Below are 25,627 nucleotides of genomic sequence, written 5' to 3'. Positions count from 1 at the left end.
TCTTTCCTTTTTTTGTACTCATTATACCATCGAACTTATTGTTTGTGTTCACCATAACCCTTTGACCGATTATCACAAGTCAAAATCCGGTCAAAAGGGTTATGGTGAACACAAACAATAAGTTCGATGGTATATTAAGTACAAAAAATAAGAAAAGGACCAAATGAAAACAAATACAATAGTTAATTACCCTAAAGAGTCATTTTCCCTTTTAAAAAAGCAACTATTTTTTTATCGGGGTTTATTATCCTACAAGTTGTTTAGTTTTTAACCAAATTTTTTTAATGTGTGCGAAAATAAATGAGTTTGAAATGAGTAGCACAATGTTTGCTAATATGATGAAACCGATGAAAGCAAAGTTAAATAAATATTTTCAAGAAATGCCTCTCATTATTAGTTGTCCCGCCGCTTTGAATCTGACTCTAAATGTTAGGGGATTGAGACTTTAATTGCAAATATTTGTTACGATTTGGGTTTATTGGATGATGACATGGATTATACATCAAAGGAAGTTTCAAAATTTAACAAAGTATTTCAAAATTTGTTTGAAGTTTATTTAACAAAATATGGTTCAACAAACATTAATGACATGACGCAAAATACGAGGGCATTCAGATCCACTTCTCACCAAAATAACGAAACAATTAGACTTTATAATACTTTCAGGAATGAAAATTCCAAACGATCACGGTCTAACACCCCTAGTAGTGAGCTCGGAAGGTACATTGGTTCCGATTTCTTGTCTCAAATGAGTATTCAAGACTTCGAAAATTTTGATATTTTGGCTTGGTGGAAAGGAAAGGAAACCTAATTTTCGATTCTAGCCGCTATGGCCCGTGATCTACTAAGCTCCCAATCTTCTACGGTAGCTTCGAAATCCGTTTTTTCTATTAGTGGCAGGGTAATATCACCAAGAAGAACAAAACTAACCTCTTTGTCGGTGGAAGTGTGCATTTTCTTAAAATGTTACCTTGATGGCGTGGAAATGATAAAAGACATTGAAGTACTAGAAGGCACATCGTTGCATGCCGAAGCACGAATACACGAGGAAGAAGTAGCAATGGGAATGTCGGTGCCACTCACCCTAGAAGATATCAAGTATGAGAGAGGATTGCGCAATGACATGGCGGATGACGAATAAATATAATGGCTACGGATTTGGAATGAAGACTACAACGACAACAATGTTTTATATTTGAAGATGTATTAGTTTGACAATTTGGATGTTTTGTGTTTTTATGTTTGAAGTTGTATTATGTATCTCCAATATAAAAAATGAAAAAAAAATGGAAAAAAAGGTTGTAAAAACAATTTTGTACATACATTATGTTTTTGTACATATACACAGATATCAAATTTAAAACCAAAAAAAAAAAGTTAATACATTAAAAAAACATGTATATTATTAAACAAGAAATATATATATGGACGTGTATATGTGTGTATTACCATATGGCGTATTCCTTCCCAATTCATTCCACCCCAAAAAAACCTACTGTGAATCCCATTTTTTTCATGGTTAAACACAATCAAAAGCAATAGAATCTAAAAAAACTCATTCCAATTTTACACTTATTAGCCAAAAAAAAAACATAATATGCATCGAACCGGTTTTTTCTGAACCGGTTTACATATGTTTGGATTTTTTTGGGACTGAACCGGTTTGGAATTGAACCGGTTTCCGGGTGAACCAGTTTTGACTTAGTTGACCAAAACCAAACCGGTTTTCTGAACCGGTCCGGTTCATAAAAAAACACCGGTTCTTGCATGCCTACTCAAGGGTATATTCACTTTATATATATATATATATATATATATATATATATATATATATATATATATATATATATATATATATATATATATATATATATATATATATATATATATATATATATATATATATATATATATATATATCTTTCCATGTGAATTGTGATCGGAGCCTAGAGTTGAAATGCGAAATTTCACAAAAAAGTTCCAATGTTATAACTTTAACATGCCCTAAAATATTAATAGTGTTTTGTGATTTAACTCGTACATGGTATGATTTTGTGACATATGCCGTTTGGATGATGTTGTGTATATTTTTTTTAGATTACAATTTATCTTCTACCTATAATAATAACTGATATTTTCCTGGAAATTTGTATTTACTATTTGTAGCAATGCTTTTGACAGATAATTATCCTTTGAATAAGTCAAAGAAAGAATTGAAAATATAAAATTCTTTTTGGTTAGCTGAATATCTTTGATTAAGATGGTGCCAAGTGACAACATTGAACACATCGACAGCGATAACATCAATATCCCCCGTCAAGAATAGGACGTTTTATGTTTTTCTTTGTTTACTTCTAGCTCCTGTGGACTTGGTCTATGTACATCCTTAGGATCCGGTGGATAAACCTGTAATTTGGTTTCACTCTTTAACAAGAGCCCTCTCATTTGAACAGCGTTGAAAATCTGAATGAAATGGCCCCCTTCAACCGGCATAGTTATGATGTGGAGATTCAAGAAATAGGGAGTTTTGGGAAGTTGCCTCGGTTATCCCAGGAAGATGATACAGGAAATAAATCTGAGGCAACCAATCGACTTTGTTTTCCAACAGCAAACGATCAAGTAGGGCAACAACCTTTAAAAGCTTTCCATAATTTGGACGCCTTGTTTCTTGACACAACTCCTCCACTTCGATCGTATGAACATCAGATGCAGGAGCTTGCAAATATTGAATCTCAATATTCGGAGCTTATTAAACCTCATACAAATCCTAAAAGGACAAAGACAACAAGTCATGATGTAGTACGCAATGAAGTGAGTGAGCGCAAGCTATCAACGGATGCAGTTATTCGTTTAGGTGGAGAAAAGTTCATACAATCTTGTTCATCTTCGATAAATGATATCTCGATTCCTAGCCATCCGTATAGCACTTCATTCTCTGGCTTTTCTATCCAGGAAACTAAAGATATTGAACTCATTCAAAATCTTTTACTTTCCGCAGAGAAAGTCTCCAACCAAAAGTTTGAACGTTCGAGTAAGCTTCTGGATTGGTGTGACGCGTCATCTTCTAATTCAGGAAACCCCATTCAAAGGTTAGTGCACTATTTCTCGAAAGCTTTAAGAGAGAAGATCGCTAATGAAACCGGAAGAATATCATTCCATGGCCCAAGAAAGAACCATGTAGATGATCTCGCAAAGAGAATGTTGAGCGCTAATCCAACAACGGTCTCAATTTATCAGAAGTTACCGTTTTTTCAAGTTGGTCAATTTTCAGGGGTTCAGGCTTTGGTTGATGCTGTTGTTGGGGCAACAAAAGTGCATGTAATTGATCTATCGATAAAACAAGGTGTGCAGGGTACGATTCTAATGCAAGCTCTTATTTCTCAACCCATATGTACTATAGAGCATCTGAAAATAACCGCTGTCGGGACTAACTACAAAGAGAAAATCGAACAGGCTGGTGATTGGTTGAAGAGTTTTGCTGAATCTATAAACCTTTCTTTCTCTTTCAATGTGGCTATGGTGGAAGATATGCTTATGTTTAATGAAAATCTTCTTGAGTTGGATCCAGAAGAAGCATTGGCCGTTTACTCATCATATGGTTTGTGGGGCATGATTGGGCAGCAGGGCCGACTTGAATCTCTGATGAAAGTCATAAAAAATATAAATCCTCGTGTTATGGTGGTATCCGAAGCTGCAGTAAATCTTAACTCACCCAAATTTGTGAATCGTTTTATTGAATCACTTTTCTATTTTGGGGCACTCTTTGATGCTTTAGAAGACTGTATGGATCGTGAAGATGAAAACCGTTCTATAACTGAATCTGTGTATATGGGTAATGGAATAAGGAGCATTGTGGCAACTGAAGGAGCGGAAAGGGTGATTCGGAATGTGCATATTAATGTCTGGAGAAAATTTTTCGCAAGGTTTGGGATGAAGGAAACAGAACTGAGTATGTCTTCTTTATATCAAGCAAATCTGGTTGCAGAAAAAATTTGCTGTGGAAGTTCTTGCACCTTTGATATGGACGGAAATTGCTTAATTATTGGGTGGAAAGGAGCACCAATCCAGTTTCTTTCCGCTTGGAAGTTCTCATGATAGTGATTTTAGAGCACTTAATGTTGAATCTTAGATATTTAGAAATGGCCACAAGGGTATATAGTTTTTACCTGCTCTGCAGAACTTGTGCATTTCACTTTTCAGCTGTTGTTCGAATTTATATCTCTCTGGTGGCATGAGAAATATAACCATGATCTATACGTTTGTTATGGCTAGTACAACACTAGCATGTTGTCTATATGATCTAGTAATATGTTTTAGCCGCCACTTTTTAACTAATCATATGTTGTTTTCTGTCAATGATGAGAAGATTGTTGGAAAATAACTCATTAGTATAGCCCTAGGACTATTTTGTTATGATAATTACATGTTGACTACACTATATTATGTACCATAAAGTTTGTCATGATGACATAACATGTCCTAGGCTTAAATGTAAGTAGTATGGAGGATTTGACATTTGTAACTAGGACTAAATCTATAGAGTTGTATAACACACCTTCCAAAACTGAGAATCATGAATAAGAGTATTATTATTTTCGTTGTACTCTTCTTTAAAAGGATAATAGCAATGGTCTAGTCTAGTTACATGTTTTATGTCAATGATACAATATTGTTGGAAAATAACTCATTAGTGTAGCCTTAAGACTATTTGGTTATGACAATTACATGTTAACTACAAAAAACACACAGATTAAGGAAATATTAATTACCACTAACTTTATACAATAAAATGACAGTTTTATCCTTACTTTGCATTTAATGTTCCATTAAATACTTAGTTGGTTAAGTAATAATGAGGGGGCATTTTGGTAAAAATGTTATTTATTTTTGAAGTGGACTATTATTTTGGGACAATCCAAAAAGTAAAGATGGACTATAATTTTGGGACGGATGGAGTATTATGTACCATAAAGTTTGTCATAATGACATGTCATGTTGACTACATGACATGTCATAGGCTTAAATGTAAGTAGTATGAAATGTAAGTAGTATGAAGGATATGACATTTGTAATTAAAAGGACTAAATCTGTATAGTTGTATAACATACCTTCGAAAACTGAGAATCATGAATAAGAGTGTATTATTAGTTTTGTTTTACTATTCTTTAAAAGGATAATAACATTTGTCTAGTCTAGTTACCGTTCATAACTAGTATCGAAAACCCAGAGTTGGTGTATGGTTTGTCTTTGTTTTAGTTTTAATGGGCATGGTTGCAACAATTACCTTCAAATTGTAGACATATAATACAAACAACACGTCTATATACCGATTTTTTCTCTTTCATTTTTTCAACTTTTATCATGGTTTTTTATGAACCACTTTTTTTAAACAGAAAAGCTATTCACAGAGTTCCAATTAAAACACTCTTTATTGTGTTCAAAAGGTTCTTCTTGTGTTCTCACTAAAATTCATATGTTGTATATTTTCAAGCTTCGAATAAGCTGTTTAGATTGTGCATTTTCCGTGACAATTCCCTCCATCAATCAATTTTAAAGTTCTAGTAAGTACAATATTTTTATTGTGCAACATCGTGTTGGGGACCCTATGGCGGATCTCAATAACTACCTTAGATATTCAAACATATCTCGAAGAGATATCAAATACGTGATCTCATAAACAAATGTAAAACCCAACAACAATATGGAAAACAAACTAAGATGCAGAAATACGATAACAATGTCCAATACTAAGAGCAATATATATATATATATATATATATATATATATATATATTGTAATGTCACAAATTTTAGACCAAATTTTTCATTTTTAAAACAGAGGAATCCATACCCTTAAATCATAAAAAGGTAACATTCAGTTATTTATTGACATAATTCAGAGTAATAAATTCATAAGTTTGGAACCTTTCAAAATCATAAAAGTAGATGAGATGCAATTACGTCATGCTCTTACCCGTAATGTAAAAAAGACCTGCAACATTTAAACTGAAAACTGTAAGCAGAAAACTTAATGAGTTTCCAAAATACCACATACCATAATGGGTCTCGCCCAATAAACAGGTAAATGGGTCTCTCCCAATAAACGTATAAATAGGCCTCACCCACAGGTCTCACCCAATAAACATATAAACGGGCCTCGCCCGGTATACATACAAACATCCAAGTAGGAGTCACAAAGAAAACAAGCATACTCTAACACTTAGTGTCCTACTTAGTATAGTGAGAAGACTCACATGATCAAAGAGCTGAAATCCACTACCCAAAGTCCAAGGAATCCGCTACACGATCCGCCTAACCAAACAGAGAATAAATCTTAGTCTATAACTCGAAACCCCTCAATTTGACCAAAAGTTGAACTGGTCAAAAAGTCAAAAAAAAAAATTAACTATTGGTGAACCAAGCATACCACACCCTCTCATGGGCGCCCCACACCCACTACATGAAAAAATAGTCAAGATTGACAACCAAAAAAATAAGCACACCTGAGAAAACCCTAAAATCGCGTCGTAACCAAGACGAACACTCCACGCTCAGGCCAATTTAACAAGGGTTTTTTCACTTGATCCATTAAGTCACAACCTCATCTTCCACATCTGAACTCTAACAATGTTCAAATGAATAAAGTTTCCTACTTTATCCATTAAGTCATCCTAAAAGTCACAAGATCTAGACTTTTAAACTCAAAATGACCTAAACCACCCACAAAGCTTGCATAGCTTAAAGAACAAGCATCAAAACACAACTTTCCTAGTCCAACAAGTCTAAAGTGTGTTTCATAGTGCTTAAAACGTACCAGAGTTATCTCAACTCCAAAACATGGGCTCAAAGGGACCAAAAAGTGACAAATTTGACAAACAACAAGATCTTTGAAACTAATGAGCAAGTTAGAAGATTTTTACTCACGATAGTCCGAAAATGAAGCAACCTTGTTGGGTCTACACTTGAACCCTTCTTTTATGCACTTTACAAACACCTTGTTCTTCAAGCGTCAATCACTAAACAAACAAGATAAGCTCACAAAATGATTCCAAGGCTCAAACCAAGTAGAAGGAGTTTACGGTTTTTGAAGAAATGGTCTAAGGGTGATGAAGGTTGTGAATGATCCAACCCTAGGGGTTAATGTGTAACATCTTGATATTGAGGTAATTTAATTTTTAAACCCTATGTATGAAGACTATTTGCATTTTAGCACGTGGGTATAAGATGTGTTGCAAAATGGCCCACAGTGGCATTTTTGTAAATATTGGGTGGAGCTCACGTACGTTGGGCATACGTGACAGAACTTCAAACCCTAACTTTTAGGGTTTGGACCCTATTTAAGCATCCTTAAGTCCCCAACCTACCTTCATTCATCAGCCTCCAACCCACCTTCATCTCCAAGGAAACCCTAATCCATTTTATAGCATTCTTGAGCATTTTATGTGTGTTTTGGTAACCTTGAAGGAGAGAGAAAGAAGAGAATATCACCTTGGAGGAGTAGGACTCTTTGGATCCAGAATAGCAACATCATTTGGCATCATTTGGAGGTAAAAAGCTCTGAAAATTATTAAGAGTTGTTTAGATCTTGTTTAGTTATAAAATGGTGTTCTTGTGGTCCCATAAGTTTGCAATTTTGAGTATGGGTTACTCTAATCCATATAAGTTGTCCTTTCAGACGTTTTGAAGCATCTAAAAGCATAAAAATATAATCTTGATTGTTATATTCCTTCCATACATAAGTTGCAAGGACTTAATGGGTTAAGTAGTTATGGTTTTGTCTTTGGTCACTTAATGGCCATCTCAACCATAAAGTTGGAAACTTTATGGTTAAGGACGCCATTTGAGGTCTAGATCTGTAATTTGGTCGTAAGGACTTAAGCATTAAGCTCTTAATAAGAAGGGGAAGGGGCCAAGAACATACGTTGGGCGTATAATGGGTGTACCAAGTGGTACATTGTGCGTACGCAGTCCAACGCCCGTTTTTGTCAATGATCGAGTAAGACTCATGTAGAGTTTGAGTACACCCAACATACTCAGTTATGGTTACCAAGTTTGACTTTTTGACTTTGACCAAGTTTGACCTAAGGGCATTTTGGGTATTTTGAGTGGTATTTGAGATTGGTCCCTATTTGATGAATAGGTGACGGGTAGAGCTGAGATTCGGACCAAAGACCTATTCAGCTATTTGTTCAGACTAAGAGGTGACTTTTATCATTGTACTTGTAGGTCGAAGGCCCCAATATCGGCCCATTAGGTTATGTATCCTGGTATATAGGATGTCGCTCTGATGTAGTGATCTATTACATCTGCATGTTTATCTATTTGTTGGTTATATAATTATTCATTATGTATGTGTCAATATAATATGGTTGGGTTGAGGTTATACTGCTTTGTAAAAAAGCCACCCAACCCGGGAGCAAGCCAGACATAAGTTGTGGGCCTGGAGGGCAAGCCAGACTTATGTTGTGGGCTCGAGAGCAAGCCATACATGAGTTGTGGGCTGGAAGGCAAGCCAGCCTTATGTTGTGGGCTTAGGGGTAATCCAGTCTGTTAGTTATGGATTCAGTATGCATGTTGTTATATGTTTTTGTGTTGGTACTTTGGGGGAACTCACTAAGCTTTGGCTTATAGTTTCAATTTATTATTTCAGGTACTTCAGATGATAGTGGGAAAGCAAAGGCGTGATCGTGCACATCTTCTTATTTATATGTTATTGGATTTTTGGGACACTCTGATTTTGATTTATACTTTAGAAACAATGGATTTTCAGTAAACACTTTATGGTTAATAGGTTGTTTTGAAAAAGTTAAATTGCTATGATTTTTTGGGATGTTACAAGTTGGTATCAGATCCTTGGTTTGAGAGAATTGGATGAACATTCGTGTGAATCTAGACTCAAACTGGGGAACTGTAAAAGTTTTAAAAATGGTTTTCAAAATTGTTTTCAAAAGTAACCAAGGAAGGATGTGATGTGTATGATCAGTCGGAGCAAGAAAGTATACCCCAAGTTACCACATTGTTATTTGATATGATGTTTATGATAGAACAACATGCTAGTAATAGGCTATGTATCTTCAGGAATGGTATGATAGAATTGCCTAGAAGCATAGGACCTCTACTCGTAGCAAAAAAGTTGCAAACCCCAAGGGTTTAGTCTCTTCTTGTGATTGTAGCAATGTGTATTGTGGCTTTTTTGGTGTGTTTTGGTTTAATTTTAGAATGGTGGAGACGAGAGGATCAAGGTCTGGAGCGGGTGGCCAGGGTAGGCCATGATTGATTGATGATCAAATTCGGTAGATCGTCGCCACTTAGGTGGCTGCTGCTGTTCGAAGGTCTATGTTGGAGATGTTTGGGTCTATTAAGACTGCTATGATTGAGCTCTTTGATGATCAATATGCTGCCTTTTCTGAGATTGTTGTTGCTACAGCTACCGTTTTCGTTTTTCCTGAAGGGCCTTGAGGAGAGAGAGCTTTCTAGTATCGTGACTTCAACAATATGAAACCCCCAGAGTTTGATAGGATCAGGGACTCGATTATGGTGATGAGATGGTTGTTTGATGTGGAGGGTTGTTTCTTCACTTGTTCTTGCCCTGTAGACCAGAAGGTCAAGTGCACCTTAAACCTTCTCTGGTCAGGGCGAAGGATTAGTGGAGACCAGTGTCTGGCTCTTACACTCCTGAGCAGAGAAATGTTGTTACTTGGGAGAAGTTTTCGAAGATGTTTTGCACGAGGTATGTTCCTTTGGTAGAGAGGAAGAGGTTGGCTCAAGAGTATCTGGATCTGAGACAGGGGACTGAGACGGTGATGGAGATCACCAAGATGTTTATAGAGAGGGATCTTTTCTTCCTTGAGTTTTTTGCTTCTGAGCAGGCTCAGATGACTCGGACTTGAGCATGCTCAAGACAGATATCCGACAGTTCATGTCCACCCAACGTTATGGTACTCTCGCTAAGCTTCAGGAGGCCGCGAGGAGGCGGGAGTTTGAGATTGAGCTCTAGGAGAGGGAGCTAAGGCAGGATCATGTTCAGTAGCCTATAGCGAAGCGATTCAAGCACGCCGATTCAAGATTTGGGGGATAGAAGGGTCACACTTGTGAAAAGTGTCGTAAGGTTCATGATAGTGCTTGCCGATATTCATCTGGATGCCACAAATATGGCAAGGAGGGGTATTATGTCAAGGATTGTCGTCATCAGGTCCCAGTATCGAGTGCCCATATTTGTTATCACTATGAGCAGGTTGGCCATATGAAAGCCAAATGTCCCTTGCTCGCTACGAGGCCAACGCATGCTCCAGCACCGGCTACTCTAAGGATCATGGATGGATGTCAGGGTAGGGCGGAGCCCCAGAGGTCTCGAGTTCGTGCTTTTCAGCTTACTATAGAGGAGGCTAGGACGGCACTGGATGTCATTACTAGCCAAGAGGGATGCTCTTGCACCATGGCACTCCTTTTTGCGTCATTTTGTTCTCCAGTTACGCCATGATGCTTCTTGTTGCGTCATGCATATGCCTGTTGCTCCATGGTGATGTTGTTTCTCCAAGATGGATGTTTATGCACCATACTTGATGCTCTTGCACCATTTATATCCCTGTTGCGCCACCTAGAGTTCTTGCGCCATGAAGACGTTGTTACACCATCATGGACCATCTTGGTACATGATGCGCCACATTGATTCCTTTGTTGTACCATGTTAATCCAAGTATGCCTAGAAGATGATGATGCTCAAGAATGTTCCATAAGATGATGCATGGCGGATTGTGATTGGTTGACACCTTGCATGGACCTTTGGGCCAATGTGCTTGGCCCATTAGGGTTTTAGGTCTGATCCCTCAAGTACAAATAAGGATGCATGCTAGGTCACTTTGTATCTTGAATTCTAGAGTGGTAGGCGAATCTTTGTGTAAGTGTACTTGTAACCTCTGTTTGAGAGCTCTGAAATAAAGAACACTCCCTTCCGGCCCGTGGATGTAGGTCACCTTGACCGAACGACATAAATATTGTGTCTTGTGTGTTTATAGTTTTGCTAGTTATCCGCTTTACTTCCTAACAAACATTTTATCCTTTTCTTCTCTATGTTGTGAGTTAGAGAGAGGAGGGTCATGGAATTTTGTTTATTGTTAATTAGGAAAACATGTTTTAGAACCATGTCTTGACATAATTATTAAGCATAGGTTGCTAGAGGTATGGAAACTCTTAAAGTGTGAAGACGGCCTAATGTGTAAAGATACAAGATTAAAAGCTTTCAACTTGGTCTTTCTTTATTCATTCCAAAAAGTGACTTTTCCCTTACCCCTTCTCTTTTCTCTCTTAGTTGTTTAAGACAAAGTAGACAGAAGTTGATACTTGGATTCTCTCTTTCTAGAAAAAAAATTGACTTTTGTCTTATATACTTAAGATTTTATTTTGTTGAAAGAAGAACTAGCATTCAAGTTGCTTGGTTATTATTAGTGGATATCCCGAGAAGGGCTCTCTTGTGTGCTCTTGTCATCTTCTTCAACAATCAACCTCTCAAGAGGAACTAAATGCTACAAAGGTTGTTATTTCTTTTCTTCATATGGTTGTGTTAATCTTTCATGTTCATGCACCATTACCATTTGGTGGGAATAAAATTATTTTATGTTATTCACATTTTAAATTCTTTTGTTGCCATCTTTGTGTTTTTGAAACCATTGTTTCTATAAAAACCAACAAAGTGTTAGAGGAGTTGACATGTGTATTGAATGGTTTGGTATGTGGTGGTATTTAAGTAAAATGGTAAGAGTTAAAGAGAAAATATTAATATTTTAGATTGGATATCATCAACAAAAAAATTCTAATGAAAAAAATGAATATAAAAGGATGGAAGAAAGGTTGGAAAATGATTGAAAATGGGTGTAAAATTGGAAAAGTGGTTAAAATTGGAATAAATTTGGCTGGAAAGTGGAAAATGGAACTCAGATACTCAAAACGACATCGTTTAGAGGGAATTTCACAGATCTAAGAGTCAGATATCAGTTAGAGTTGTGGGTCACATCGATGAGAAAAGAGTCGGAGCTAGGTACGAGGCACCGGTGGGTCCGTAATTTGGAGTAGGTCGGAGTTCAAATAAGCCGTGTCTGGTGGGTTTCAAGATTGGATTGGGTTTATGTTGTAGCAGCTCGACGTTGTTGCTGCTAATTTCTCTTTTTTTTTATTTAAATTAAATTAATTTATTTTAACTTATATAAAAAATTATTTTTATTTTTTTTCAAATGCATAAATCTTCAAATTCTTTGGCTTTTGATCTTTGTTTTCTTTATGTAATTCCTTGAATGCCTTTGTGCATCATTTTGTGCCATTTTCACAATATTTAACACCTATACATTTAATTCAAATAATCGTCAAATTAATATCATTCATAAGAAAAACTAGTTAGTAAGCATAAGAAAAATTGATTGATTATATATATATATATATATATATATATATATATATATATATATATATATATATATAGAGAGAGAGAGAGAGAGAGAGAGCAGGGCCAACTAGTTTGGGGCCCTCAAATGAATGTTGGTCATTTCATTTTTAAGGAGTTCATCAGTTTCACAAAGGTATTGAAACGTAAAAATCATGTGCCTCTTTGACATTCCCCAAACGTTGAGCAAAGCGGTCAAGCTAAAGTGAAGCCCCCAAGAGACTACGACTCTATGTCTCTTACTTTGTGAGTTTTCCGAATTTTGATTATCCATTTTGTCAACTGATTTGCTAATACGTTTTTGACACGAGTTCTAATTTCTAATAATCTAAAGTTCTACAAGTTCTAAATACTTGGTTTTAAAATATGAAATTCTAAAGTTTTACCGTTAACTGTCAGCTCTCAATGTCAACTGATTTCTCTATATTCGAGTCTAAATGATGGTAAGTGAAGTATGTGAATCACTTAGGGGTCGTTTGGTTTGCACTTACCCAGTCTGGTCAGAGCTGACTGCTGACCCGGTCAGTAGTCAGACTGTTTGATGGGCTTCCATTGTGGCTGACTCGGTAAGTAATCAATGTCCAAGGAGCTGACTCGGTCCAAAAATAAAAGAGGCTGACCGACCGACCGATGCATTTTTCTTCTGCGCCCTAACACAAATCACCGCTATTCTTCCTCTTCCTTCAACATTCAGCGCAACGCAGCAACAGCTCCATCGACGATTACCTCCAGCTTCCAGCGAACCTCCTGCGCCAACGAAGTAACAGCTCCAGCGCCGACGAAGTAACAGCCCCGGTGAGGAGATCGACTGCAGGTACGCTTGTTCGTGTTTTTTTTTTCTGAAATCACAAAACCCCTTCAATGTTTGTTGTCAAATTGATGATTTCATTCTGAAATTAGGGTTTGAAATTACTTCTTTCATTATTTTTGGATTCAATTAGAACAAAGGGTTGGCATGAAATCAATTTATAATGTCTTTTTGTTTATGAAATCTGATTTTATCTATATGAAGGAATGAATTGCTTGTGTATGAAATCTGTATGAACTAATGTGTGAAATCACAGCCCTTATATAGTTGTTAAATCGAATGAATTGTTTACTGTGTGTATATGATATGTTTATGTGCATATGTGTGTAAGATCAAAATGCTCAAGACAATGATTAGAATTTGTTACATAGGTGTATGTGTATTACCAAACTGATATATGAGATCTTGTCTTCAAGTTATGTACTGTGTATATGATATCTCCCAAGTATTGTCTTCAAGTTGTATTAACTTTAGGTTAAACAAAAAAAATATATGTTTTATCTTATTGACATCAAGCAAATAGTGTTTGTAAATGTGTGTTATGTGGATGATTAGATTTTTTTTTCTTTTTTACAATAGATATGGCAGACAAAAGAATTAGGGTTAGTTGGAAGTCGGAATTGGTGGACAAAACTTTTTTGGAAGCATGTATACAAGAATTAACAAGAAATGGTCGGGAGGATAGCGGACTAAAAGTAAGCTCATGGGCTGTGGTCGTGGAGAAATTGAAAACAGATCATAATTTTATTGTCGACAAAAAACAAATGAAAAACCGATATGACTATTTAAAAGCAAAGTATGCAGTGTGGTTAAAACTTAAAAACAAAACAGGAAATATTTATAATCCCGTTACGAATTCTTTTAACATGACTAATGAAGAATGGGAAGCGGAAGCGAAGGTACATATATACATATTTTTTAAAGTAGATTATTTTTTTACCACTTTAATAATATTTATTAAATTTGTCAAACAGTTGAACAAGTATGTAGATAAGCTGAGAAATGCACCCCTCCCTTGCCCTGAACTTTGTACCCAACTATTTGATGGGGCGACCTCGACCGGTGTTCACAGTTGGGGGCCATCTTCGACATTACCTCATCCCAATGAAACCTTCAGTACACATGATTTTGAGGATACAGAGATGGATGAGCCAGCACCTCATGCAGATACCCCAAGCTCAACAGTACCTCAACCTACTAGTGAGGAATCATCTGGGCGGACAAAAAACAAGGGGGGCAAACGAAATGGTCCTAAAGAAACCACACTTGATGATGAGTTGAAAGAAGTTGGAAAAGAGATTATCAAGGCTGCACAAGCATTCACCGAAGCAAATAATCTTGACAAGGAGATGGATGCTTGTATGGCGAAGTTGACAAGCTTGGAGTGGGGAGAATATGATCTGAAATACACCATTGCTCTTATGTTATTTGCTGAAAGTGTTGGTAATAGGAAAATTTGGTTGCGTCTTAACTTGTCAACTTGTGAGTCGTGGGTAACAAATGCAGGAAAAAAGTTTGGATTAGTTGGTTGACTTTAGTATTTACATGTTATGTTTGACTTTAGTATGTTATGGTTCATTGTTAGACATTAGTATTCTATGGTTTAGTTATGTTATGGATTGTTTTTCTTAGGTGCGGTTATGTTATATGAATTTATATGTTATGGAATGTTATGTTTTTCGTATTTACATGTTACGATTTGTTATGTTATGGATTGTTATGTTATTGATTGTCATGTTATGGATTGATATGTTATTGATTGTTATGTTATTGATTAAAATGAATTTGTATTTGACATCTAACAGGACACATGGATAAAGAAGGTGACTTTTTATATTTTCTTATATTCTCGTGGTATTGGTTGATGTTGGTCCGACAAAGGCAAAGAATAATTAAAAGAATAAGAGCTAGCGAACAGGTAGCAAAGGGATATGTGTATACGCAAGATTTGATACACGGATGTCCTATATAATGTTACGATATGATACGTCTTTCACAAGATGCATTTGTACTATTATGCAATCACTTTACACAAAGAAATTGGTTGCAATCTAGTAGGACGATAAGCGTTGAAGAGAAGATGGCTATGTTTTTACATGTTATAGGACATAATGAACGTTTTCGAGCCGTTAAAGAAAGATTTCATCACTCCACACAAACGATTCATCAATGTTTTCATGAGGTCTTACGTGCAATGATGTGTTTTGCACGAGAAATTATAGTACCAACCTCGTCTAATTCAACAACAAATACCTCAGAACGACATAGACGGCTAATGCAAATATTTCCCGGAGTAATAGGTGCACTAGATGGAACACTTGTACATGTAGTTGTGCCTGTTGATCAACAAACTCGTTATAGGGGAAGAGGAAAAGGTGAATGTTATCAAAATGTAATTGGAATTTGTAATTTTGATATGATATTCATCTTTGTATGGGCTGGATGGGAGGGCATAGCACATGATTCTAAAGTTTTGAAAGAAGTTGCATTTAACCCAACTTCCGGATTTCCATTCCCTCCACCAGGTTTGTAACTTTACTATACGTTTTATTATCTATATTATTTATATGATAAATTTTTCATGCATCTACAGATAAATATTACCTTTGTGATGCCGCATACACCAACACCCGTGGATTTATGGCTCCCTACCGCAATACTAGGTATTGGTTAGCCGATTTTCGAAGAAACAGAGCTTTGACTAAGGAAGAAATGTTCAATCATGCTCATGCACAACTTAGAAATTACATTGAACGTGCTTATGGTGTATTGAAGGCGAGATTTCCAATTTTAAAACAAATGGCTCCTTATCCTTTTCCAGTGCAAAGAGACATTAAAATTTCTTGTGTTGCGGTCCATAATTTTATAAGGAAATACAATATTGAAGATGAATTATTTACGAACTTTGAACAAAACACTATGGTTAGTCATAATGTAGGTGGTGGAGGAAATGAGGGTCAAGACATAGAAGGCATAGAATGGGGTTCAGAAGCCATTAACTATATGACTAATTTGCGTGACCAGATTGCTAATCAGTTATTTTCAAATGGTCCACGTTAAATGGTATACTTTTTTTATTATGTATGACAATTTGTATTTGAATTTTGTATTACACTTTGTATTTGGATTTTAATTGATGTATGTTTAATTTGGATTTTATATGATAATTTGTGGTTTTATAATTTTTTTATCCAGCACAAGAGACAACACAAGAGTAATATGGTCATTTTTTCATTCAGCACAACCATTCAGATAAATAATCAAACAACATAAACTCAGTCAGATATGGACTCAGTCAGCATTTCTAACTCAGTCAGCTTCTAACCCAGTTAGCAACTATCAAACGACCCCTTAATCTTTATTCTCATCTCCTAAGGTTTTAGGTGTTTTAATTAATGGTTAGTTTTAAGAAAGAATGAAAAATATTAAAAAGTCAAAGACAATATGGGAGATCGACACCATGAGCATTCATGAAATAAGTGGATTCTTTTGAAGGCGAGAGTCATTTCAACTTTTATTTCATGGGTAGATAAGTATTTATAGTTCCATAAAAAGTTTGTGTTTTTTATTTGTTTGAAGCCAATTAAGGGGTGAATATGTACGGGGTTTTTGAATTCGGTATTATTTGAAGGGTATTAAGGGGTGAATATATATATATATATATATATATATATATATATATATATATATATATATATATATATATATATATATATATATATGGGGTTTTTGAATTTGGTATTATTTCAAGGTTTTGTTTGATAGGTGTTCTTGTTCTTCATTCCATTTTAAGGATTATAAGTTGCAATTCAATCTGGGTATCTAAAATTGGTTGTATGATTATGTTTTTGTTTTACTAATAAAGGCGAAGTGAAATGATGTTTACAATTAGGTTGTTCAAGTTGTTCAGAAGTCTAATTTGGCCCCAACATGGATATAAAATTTAGTAAGTTTGTATGATCAAGATCCTAAAACCCTATTTGTCACGGTGAAACATGTCTTTGGAAGAAGTTGGGTAAAAGCATTAAAGAAATGCTTTGAAGATTGGAATGGGATTTTATAAGGTCCTCCTAAATTTTACAAGTGCAATATTTTAATATAATTGCTAAACCTTATTATAATTTAATTTCAGTAATTTGAATAAGTCAAAGAAAGAATTGAATATATTAAATTCTGTTTGGTAAGCTGAATATCTTAAATTAAAATAACATGGTGCTAAGTCACAACATTGAACACATCGACAATGATAACATCAATGTCCATGAAGAACAGGGCCTTTTATGTTCTTTCAACTTCTCATGTGTACTTGGTTTTTGTAAATCCTTAGGATCGGGTGGTTAACTTAACCTCTGATTTCTCTCTTTAACAAGAGAGCTCTAATTAGAACAGCATTGAGAATCTGAATGAAATGACCCCCTTCCACAGGCTTGGTAATGATGTCGATAATCAGGAAATGGGGAGTTTTGGGAAGTTGCCTCAGTTATGGCAGGAAGATGATACAGGAAATAAATTTAATGCAACCCATGGACTTTTGTTTTCATCGGAATACCATGAAATAGATCAGCAACAACCACTAAAAGCTTTCCATGATTTGGATGCCTTGTTTCTGGACACCACCCCTCCATTTCCACGGTATGAACATCAGATGCAGGAGCTTGCAAATATTGAATCTCAATATTCTGAGCTTGTTAAACCACATGCAAATCCTAAAAGGACAAAGACAACAAGTCCTGATGTAGTACGCTATGAAGTGAGTGGGCACAAGCTATCAACTGATGCAGTTATTCGTTTAGGTGGAGAAAAGTTCATACAATCTTGTTCATCTTCCATAAATGATATCTCAATGCCTAGCCATCCGTATAGCTCTTCATTCTCTGTCTTTTCTAACCAAAAAGCTAAAGATATTGAACTCATTCAAAATCTTTTACTTTCGGCACAGAAAGTCTCTCAGCAACAGTTTGAACGTTCGAGTAAGCTTCTCAATTGGTGTGATACGTTATCTTCTAGTTCTGGAAACCCTATTCAAAGGTTAGTGCACTATTTCTCTAAAGCTTTACGAGAGAAGATAGCTAAAGAAACCGGAAGAATCTCATTCCATGGCCCAGGAAAGGAACACGTAGATTATATTGAAGAGAGAACGTTGAGCCCTAATCCAACATCGGTCTCAGTTTATCAGAAGTTACCTTTTTTTCAAGCTGGTAAATTTTCTGGGGTTCAAGCTTTGGTTGATGCTGTAGCGGGGGCAACAAAAGTGCATATAATTGATCTCTCGATCAAACAAGGTGTGCATTGTACGATTCTAATGCAAGCTCTTGCATCTCAACCCACTTGTCCGATCAAACATCTTAAAATAACTGCTGTCGGGACTAACTTTAAAGAGAAGATTGAGCAGACGGGTCATTGGTTGAAGAGTTTTGCTGAATCCATAAACCTGTCTTTCTCTTTCCATGTGGCTATGGTGGGAGATATGCTGGATTTTAAAGAAGATCTCCTTGAGTTGGATCCAGAGGAAGCATTGGCCGTTTTCTCATCATATGGTTTGTGGGGCATGATTGGGCAGCAGGACCGACTTGAATCTCTGATGAAAGTGATAAAAAGTATAAATCCTCGTGTTATGGTGGTAATCGAAGGTGCAGCAAATCTTAACTCACCCAACTTTGTGGATCGTTTTATTGAAGCTCTTTTCTTTTATGGAGCGTTCTTTGACGCTTTAGAAGACTGTATGGATCGTGAAGATGAAAACCGTGCTATAACTGAATCGGTGTATATGGGTAATGGAATATGGAGCATTGTGGCAACTGAAGGAGCGGAAAGAGTGATTCGGAATGTGAATATTAATGTCTGGAGAAAATTTTTCGCCAGGTTTGGAATGAAGGAGACAGAATTGAGTATGTCCTCTTTATATCAAGCAAACCTGGTTACAGGTATATTTTCTTGTGGAAATTCTTGCACTTTTGATATGGACGGAAATTGCTTAATTATTGGGTGGAAAGGATCACCAATCCAGTGTCTCTCTGTTTGGAAATTCTCATGATAGTGATCTTGGAGCACTTAATGTTTAACCTGCTTAGATATGTAAATAAGACCATAAGGCTATATACTTTTTACCTGCTATGCAGAACTTGTGCATCTCAATTTTCAGCTGCGTGTTTTTTGTTTAAAATTTATTCATCTCTCTTGTGGCCTGAGAAATAACCATGTTCAATATGTTTGCGATGGTTTATATACAACACTAGCATGCAGCTTTATAATAGATTAATATGATTTAACTGTCACTTTTTAACTAATCATTTTTTATTTTCAATCAATGATGAGAATATTCCACTGTTTATAATTTTTCCTATCCCTCTCTACATATGGGGAAGGTGTGGGTGTTTATCACTAAGAAACATTCTCACCCATTTTTCAAATTGACCTTCCTTAGGATCATAATGGCCCTAGTAGCTCATTTGCATTTAGAGCTACATCAAATAGATGTGAAACAATTTTTTTAACTAAGATTTACACAATAATGTTTACATTATAACGTAAGCAAATAATTGCATTTATAAGCGTTAAGAACATCTAATGTATAAACTAAGAACATCTAATGTATAAACTCAAGGAATCAATATATATGTTGAATCAAACTCCGTGTCAATGGTATCTAATGTTCGATAAAGTGATGAACAATAATTACTTCATTAAGAATCAAGTAGATCAATGTATATATCAATTGGAGAAACTTTATCATACTTGTATTATATGGAGATGGCATTCTCTTGGTGAGTAATAAACTAATAACATTGATATGTTACACGAATCGAAACACCTATTCTCACATCACCTCGATATCAAAGATGCCGATAGGCATATAAATACATCGAGGAATCCAAGGGATTTTTGACTGATCCTGAAAGGCATATTAAGTGTGTAACAAGTCAATATAGCATACAACAATACTTCCTTTCAGTTCCTTCCATAGTTAAGGTACACATTTTTTGTGGCATGTTGTTAGGCATGTCAAACCCAACAAATAAATGGTACAAATGACTCCTTAAACACTACTACTATGCACTAATAATGTAGTACAAGGTAGGGATGAGAATTTGGGCCGAAAACCAAACCGAACCGAGAACCGAACCGAACCAAATTAGACCCGAATAAGTAATTCGATTCGGTTTTCGGGTATCTATTTAAGGCTTATTCGGTTTTCGGGTTATTCGGTCCGGATTACCCGAATAAGGGCTTATTCGGTCCAAAAAACCGAACCGAATATGAAGAGTCGTTTTTTTTCTCTTGCACAATTACTTATTCGGTTCTGTGACATTACCCAAAAAAACCAAATCCAATTGCTCCTTCCGAAAAACCAAATCCAATTGCACCAAATCGCATATCCTATTACACCGAATCGACAGTTGATTGCTACAATCTCTTTGATCGACAGTTGATTGCGAATTGCTCCTTCCTAAATTTTTTTTTGATCAACAATTGCACCTTGCGACAGTAGGCTTTGATCGACACTTGCTCCTTTAAAAGATTTGTTATGAAATCATAAGCTACAAAAGTAATGCAAAATATTGGGGTTATTCGACTCCTTAATCATCTTGTACATGTTATTTGGTTATTCGGGTTATATACTTATAGATAGATTTTTGGGGGTTTTTGGATGTTTAATTTTTAGTGTTTAATTTGTTTCCTTAAAAGATTTGTTATGAAATCAAAAGCTACAAAAGTAATACAAAACATTCGGGTTATTCAGGTTATTCGACTCCTTAATCATCTTGTACATGTTATTTGGGATATTCGGGCCGAAACCGAACCGAACCGAATAATACCCGAACCGAACCGAACCCGTATTGCTTATTTGGTTCAGTTTTCGGTTCATACAATTACCCTTATTCGGTTTTCGGTTTATTCGGGTCGGGTCGGTTCGGTTCGGTTCCGACCCAAATAACATCCCTAGTACAAGGTAAGTAAGGTTGATCTACAGAGACACGGGACAAGTGTTTATACCTTTTTGCGTAAGGTACAAAAATGGTCACAGAATTTGGGGGGGGGGGATTTATAAGCAATGATTTAAATTATAGAATAAAGCAATAAGTAAATGATTGATTTAATGAAGTAGATTCAAGATTTGTAAGGACTCCAACTCCATGCAAGACAAATTAGCAATGTGATTCCAAGGATGAAATGATATTTGTTCAATTCTATCTAAATTGGTACATGGAAATGCTAACAAGATCTAGCACCTCCCATTCACCACATTGATTAACCAAAATAAGCTCTTTGATTAATCCTAACCTTACCAATCTAATCTAAACAAGCTCTTAAAATTAGGTTGAAAGATTGCATTAAACTTTATGTGAATGTTCCCAACAACACTGAATACTCCTCATAAGCTCGGGAGCATAAGAATGTGTGAATAAGATTTACACTAATTCATTCAATAGAAATTAGTTTAGTGCTTGTTACCTAGTCCAATTTACAAAACAATTACGGATTTTGCAATTAGATAACTTGAATGATCTAACCCTAATTCAAATGGTCAATAAGAATCACAATTAGAATCAAACATTCGATTGAAACAAACTCAAATTCACTAGATAGAAAATTGAAAGAAAACATCAAGTCATATGATTGAAATCACAACTAGAAGTCAAGATATAAAGTTGGAGAATCTAGGGTTCTAGTCACTCATGACTAGAACAAGATCACAAATCTAGAAAATGAAATTAAAGTTCTTACAAAATGAAATCAAATGTTCTCAAGTGTTAATCAACTTCAAAATCCTCAAGAAATTTTCCTTCTCTACTCCAAAAGTCGACCCCCCTAAGTAAAAAGTCGGTTCCCCCCTTTAAGAATGGTAAAAAACTGTTTTAAAACTCACGTTTACGTTTCCGCGGCCCACGTAAATTAACACTGTCATTTACACGGCCCGCGTAAACGCAAAAATATATTGCGCAGAAATCTACGTTTACACGGCCCGCGTAAACGCAAGGCTTGCATTTTCACGGCCGTGTAAATCTCTATAAAGCCAAAATCTTCATTTCTTTGATATCTTGCTCCTCGGTGCTCCGCAAGTCCTGAAATTTTGTCAGCAACTTTTATTTACCTCCTCCAACAATATCCTACCTCTAAACGTCCCTGAAATATCACAAAAGTATTTGAATGAAATTGCCTCATGAAAAATCCCAAAAAACATGCAAAATGCATGAGTTTAAGCCTATATGCAATGTACTTTTATGAAATAAAGCTACAAAATGGGTACATGAAATGCATCTAAAAAATCTCCCCAAGTTTAAACCTTTTTTGTCCTCAAGAAAGAAAAAGAAAATTTAAACCGGAAAAAATAAAATAAAAGAGAAGAAAAGAAAATCAAAGTTCAACTTTTTTTTGAAACTTGATGCAATAAATCAAAACAAACATGAAAAAATATATCCAACCCAATTAACCCTGTTTTATACCATAGTTGAGAATATACCTGTCGTGCCTTGAGTCAACTTGACTTTAGTCTCAAAATATTATATAACAATAGAAATAAGACCTTAGTCACCCCCTAATACAACTCAACAAAATCAAAGATCACCACACTTATTCCCTCTCAATATTAGCAAGTCAATTAATAGAACAAATTATGGTCTTACTCTCGTGAAACTGTATGTGACAAAACATGTTCAATCATCTTTGTTTCACAAATTATTACAATGATTGACCCCAACTATTTGTTGATCAACAACAATCTTTTTCTGAAAAATCTTTTCTAAAAATTCTCTAATATTTACCCAAATTGGTTACAAGATTCAAACAACTTACTCCAGTCAAAGTAATTAACATTCAGTCCCAATGTCATAAGTTCAAATCCAAGTCCAAGGGAATCTTTTGGCGGCCAAATATTTTTCCTAAACATAGTATTCAATTAAACTATAACCACAACTATATACAAACTTCCTAATTACATTTTTTTACAAATAAAGCTCATTGCTTTCTTTGAAATCCGTGTAACGGGCTTCCAATCAACACATCCAGATCAAATGACCTTAGTGTGCTAGATTTAAAAAGATCCCTCGGGTTTACTTGCCCGAACCTCAAAGGCCACAGGTTAGCTTTATTTGGTTATTAAGTTCATGACTTTCTATGGAACCCGTGTAGCGAATTTTCAACTCAATCAGTCCTAAACAATTTAGATTTAGGCGATTAGGTGTAAAACACCCCTTAAAGTTTACTTGTTCGAGTCCCAAAGATCACAGATTAACTTAATAATAATTTTTAAAATTTTTTTTTATTATTATTATTTTTATTTTTTTATATAAATAAGATAACATATAACACTCTTATTAATTTATTTGCTACACCTATTTCTTTATATTTTCGTCCTTGACTTTTCTATTTTGGAACATCTCACGGTCTATTACCGTGAGGGACATCTAGACATTTTTCGAGGGACTAAAGGTCAACATGCAAAGACCCGTAGGTATAGTTGGAAGTTATGTCCCCAAGCACGGTATATAAAAGGGAATGAGTAGAAATGACTTTTTAGAGCGCTGGAAGGCTCGGAACATTGAGATTTTGTATTCTTTTTATGAACTTTTGAATTTGGCATTTTAAGTTCAATTGAGAATTACTACTCATAAGACCGGTCATATGTCCCAAAGAATTAGCTCATACCTGTTGTTATGCTCCAATGTTGACAATCTTCTCACTTTCTGTTTTGCACAAGTAGCTTCGGGAGGTGTGTTCATGTGTGATTAACTTTCTTTTAGATTTTTCAATAAAAAGAGCAAGCCAATTTCAAATCACATGACTCATTTACTAGCTCAACTGTTTTGAAAAGATTCGCTTGCTTGGGATTGGATCGTTTTTTTTAATTATGCAATGCAAAATTTTAGATGCAAACAAAATGCAAAGAAAATAATAAAAATTAGAATAGAAAGAAAATCTTTTTGGTTTTTTGAAAAATTTTCCATGCTGAAAAGAAAAAAAATGAAAAAGAAAATGAAATGAAAATTAATGCAATATGTACAAAACTACATGCAACCTACATGCAACGGGATTTATGCATGGATGGATGCCCCTCCCCAAGCTTAAAATATAGCATCGTCCTCGATGCTTGGAGAGAGGCACAACCGGCCTATTGAGAGTCGGATGGTGGAGGATGGTTGATGGGTTGGGAATGGCTCCAAAACAGTCACAGATGCATACCAATTGAATTTTTAAGCAAAATATGAACGACTAAAGATATGGAAAGAATTGACCAAATCGTTCTTGGAGCCTTGCAATTATGGTGAGAACCTCCTCTTCATCCTCCCCAAGTTATCCGTGAAGTATTTTTGGAGCCGGAGATTTATTTTCTAGGCATAAAAAATAAGTTTAAAACCATTTGGGACATTAAAAAAATTGAAATTTACCAAAGACTAAACAATTTTAAAAGAAAGGAAACAAATAACCCCGGGTTGCCTCCCGATTAGCTGCCCTTGATTTAAGTCGTTGGCTCGACTTGGCCCCTGAATGTGCTTTGTTCTAAGTAGGTGGGCCTTTACAACACATTAACATTCTCGCCACTTCCTTCAATTGAAAACTTATCTTCTACCTGACTTTTTTTTTTAAAGCACCTGCTCACAAAATGTTTGGCATAAACAATTAGTAACACCGTGTCCCCGACAACGGCGTCAATTTGTTAGGCGTGTCAAACCCAACAAATAAAGGGTACAAATGACTCCTTAAACACTACTACTATGCACTAATAATGTAGTACAAGGTAAGTAGGGTCGATCCACAGAGACACAGGACAAGTGTTTATACCTTTTTGCGTAAGGTACAAAAATGGTCACAGAATGGGGAGGGGGGATTTATAAGCAATGATTTAAACTATAGAATAAAGCAATAAGTAAATGATTGATTTAATGAAGTAGATTCAAGATTTGTAAGGACTCCAACTCCATGCAAGACAAATTAGCAATGTGATTCCAAGGATGAAATGATATTTGTTCAATTCTATCTAAATTGGTACATGGAAATGCTAACAAGATCTAGCACCTCCCATTCACCACATTGATTAACCAAAATAAGCTCTTTGATTAATCCTAACCTTACCAATCTAATCTAAACAAGCTCTTAGAATTAGGTTGAAAGATTGCATTAAACTTTATGTGAATGTTCCCAACAACACTCAATACTCCTCATAAGCTCGGGAGCATAAGAATGTTTGAATAAGATTTACACTAAATTCATTCATTAGAAATCAGTTTAGTGCTTGTTACCTAGTCCAATTTACAAAACAATTACGGATTTTTCAATTAGATAACTTGAATGATGTAACCCTAATTCAAATGGCCAATAAGAATCACAATTAGAATCAAACATTCGATTGAAACAAAATCAAATTCACTAGATAGAAAATTGAAAGA

The 25,627-nt window shown here is 35.4% G+C and overlaps 3 protein-coding genes across 3 annotated transcripts; all 3 read left to right on the top strand.

Annotated features, from left to right (window-relative positions):
• The first annotated feature begins 2,472 nt into the window (after nt 1–2,472).
• Nucleotides 2,473–4,095, top strand: LOC145059581 (DELLA protein 1-like). Its single transcript, XM_079007412.1, has one exon. It carries the CDS (start codon nt 2,473–2,475, stop codon nt 4,093–4,095), a length of 1,623 nt encoding a protein of 540 aa, XP_078863538.1.
• An 8,422-nt stretch (nt 4,096–12,517) lies between these two features.
• Nucleotides 12,518–19,473, top strand: LOC145058154 (DELLA protein RGL2-like). The gene is made up of 2 exons (XM_079006066.1): nt 12,518–12,679; nt 17,667–19,473. The coding sequence occupies exons 1-2, from the start codon at nt 12,666–12,668 to the stop codon at nt 19,273–19,275; spliced, it is 1,623 nt and encodes a 540-aa protein (XP_078862192.1). The 5' UTR covers nt 12,518–12,665; the 3' UTR covers nt 19,276–19,473.
• Nucleotides 13,823–14,773, top strand: LOC145056848 (uncharacterized). Its single transcript, XM_079004575.1, has 2 exons — nt 13,823–14,140; nt 14,216–14,773. The coding sequence occupies exons 1-2, from the start codon at nt 13,823–13,825 to the stop codon at nt 14,771–14,773; spliced, it is 876 nt and encodes a 291-aa protein (XP_078860701.1).
• Nucleotides 19,474–25,627: the final 6,154 nt, after the last annotated feature.

The sequence above is a fragment of the Lactuca serriola genome, chromosome 6 (assembly GCF_051521515.1).
Source record: "Lactuca serriola cultivar US96UC23 chromosome 6, Lser_US96UC23_V15, whole genome shotgun sequence".
NCBI classification, from domain to species: domain Eukaryota; kingdom Viridiplantae; phylum Streptophyta; class Magnoliopsida; order Asterales; family Asteraceae; genus Lactuca; species Lactuca serriola.
The sequence above is the reverse complement of the archived record's forward strand: the minus strand, read 5'-3'. Positions and strand labels throughout refer to the sequence as shown.

Excerpts from the sequence above, each read along its gene's own strand:
- LOC145059581 (XM_079007412.1), top strand. The coding sequence starts at position 2,473 with ATGGCCCCCTTCAACCGGCATAGTTATGATGTGGAGATTCAAGAAATA.
- LOC145056848 (XM_079004575.1), top strand. The coding sequence starts at position 13,823 with ATGGCAGACAAAAGAATTAGGGTTAGTTGGAAGTCGGAATTGGTGGAC. Across the intron at positions 14,141-14,215 it reads AATGGGAAGCGGAAGCGAAG|TTGAACAAGTATGTAGATAA; the intron begins GTACATATATAC and ends TTTGTCAAACAG.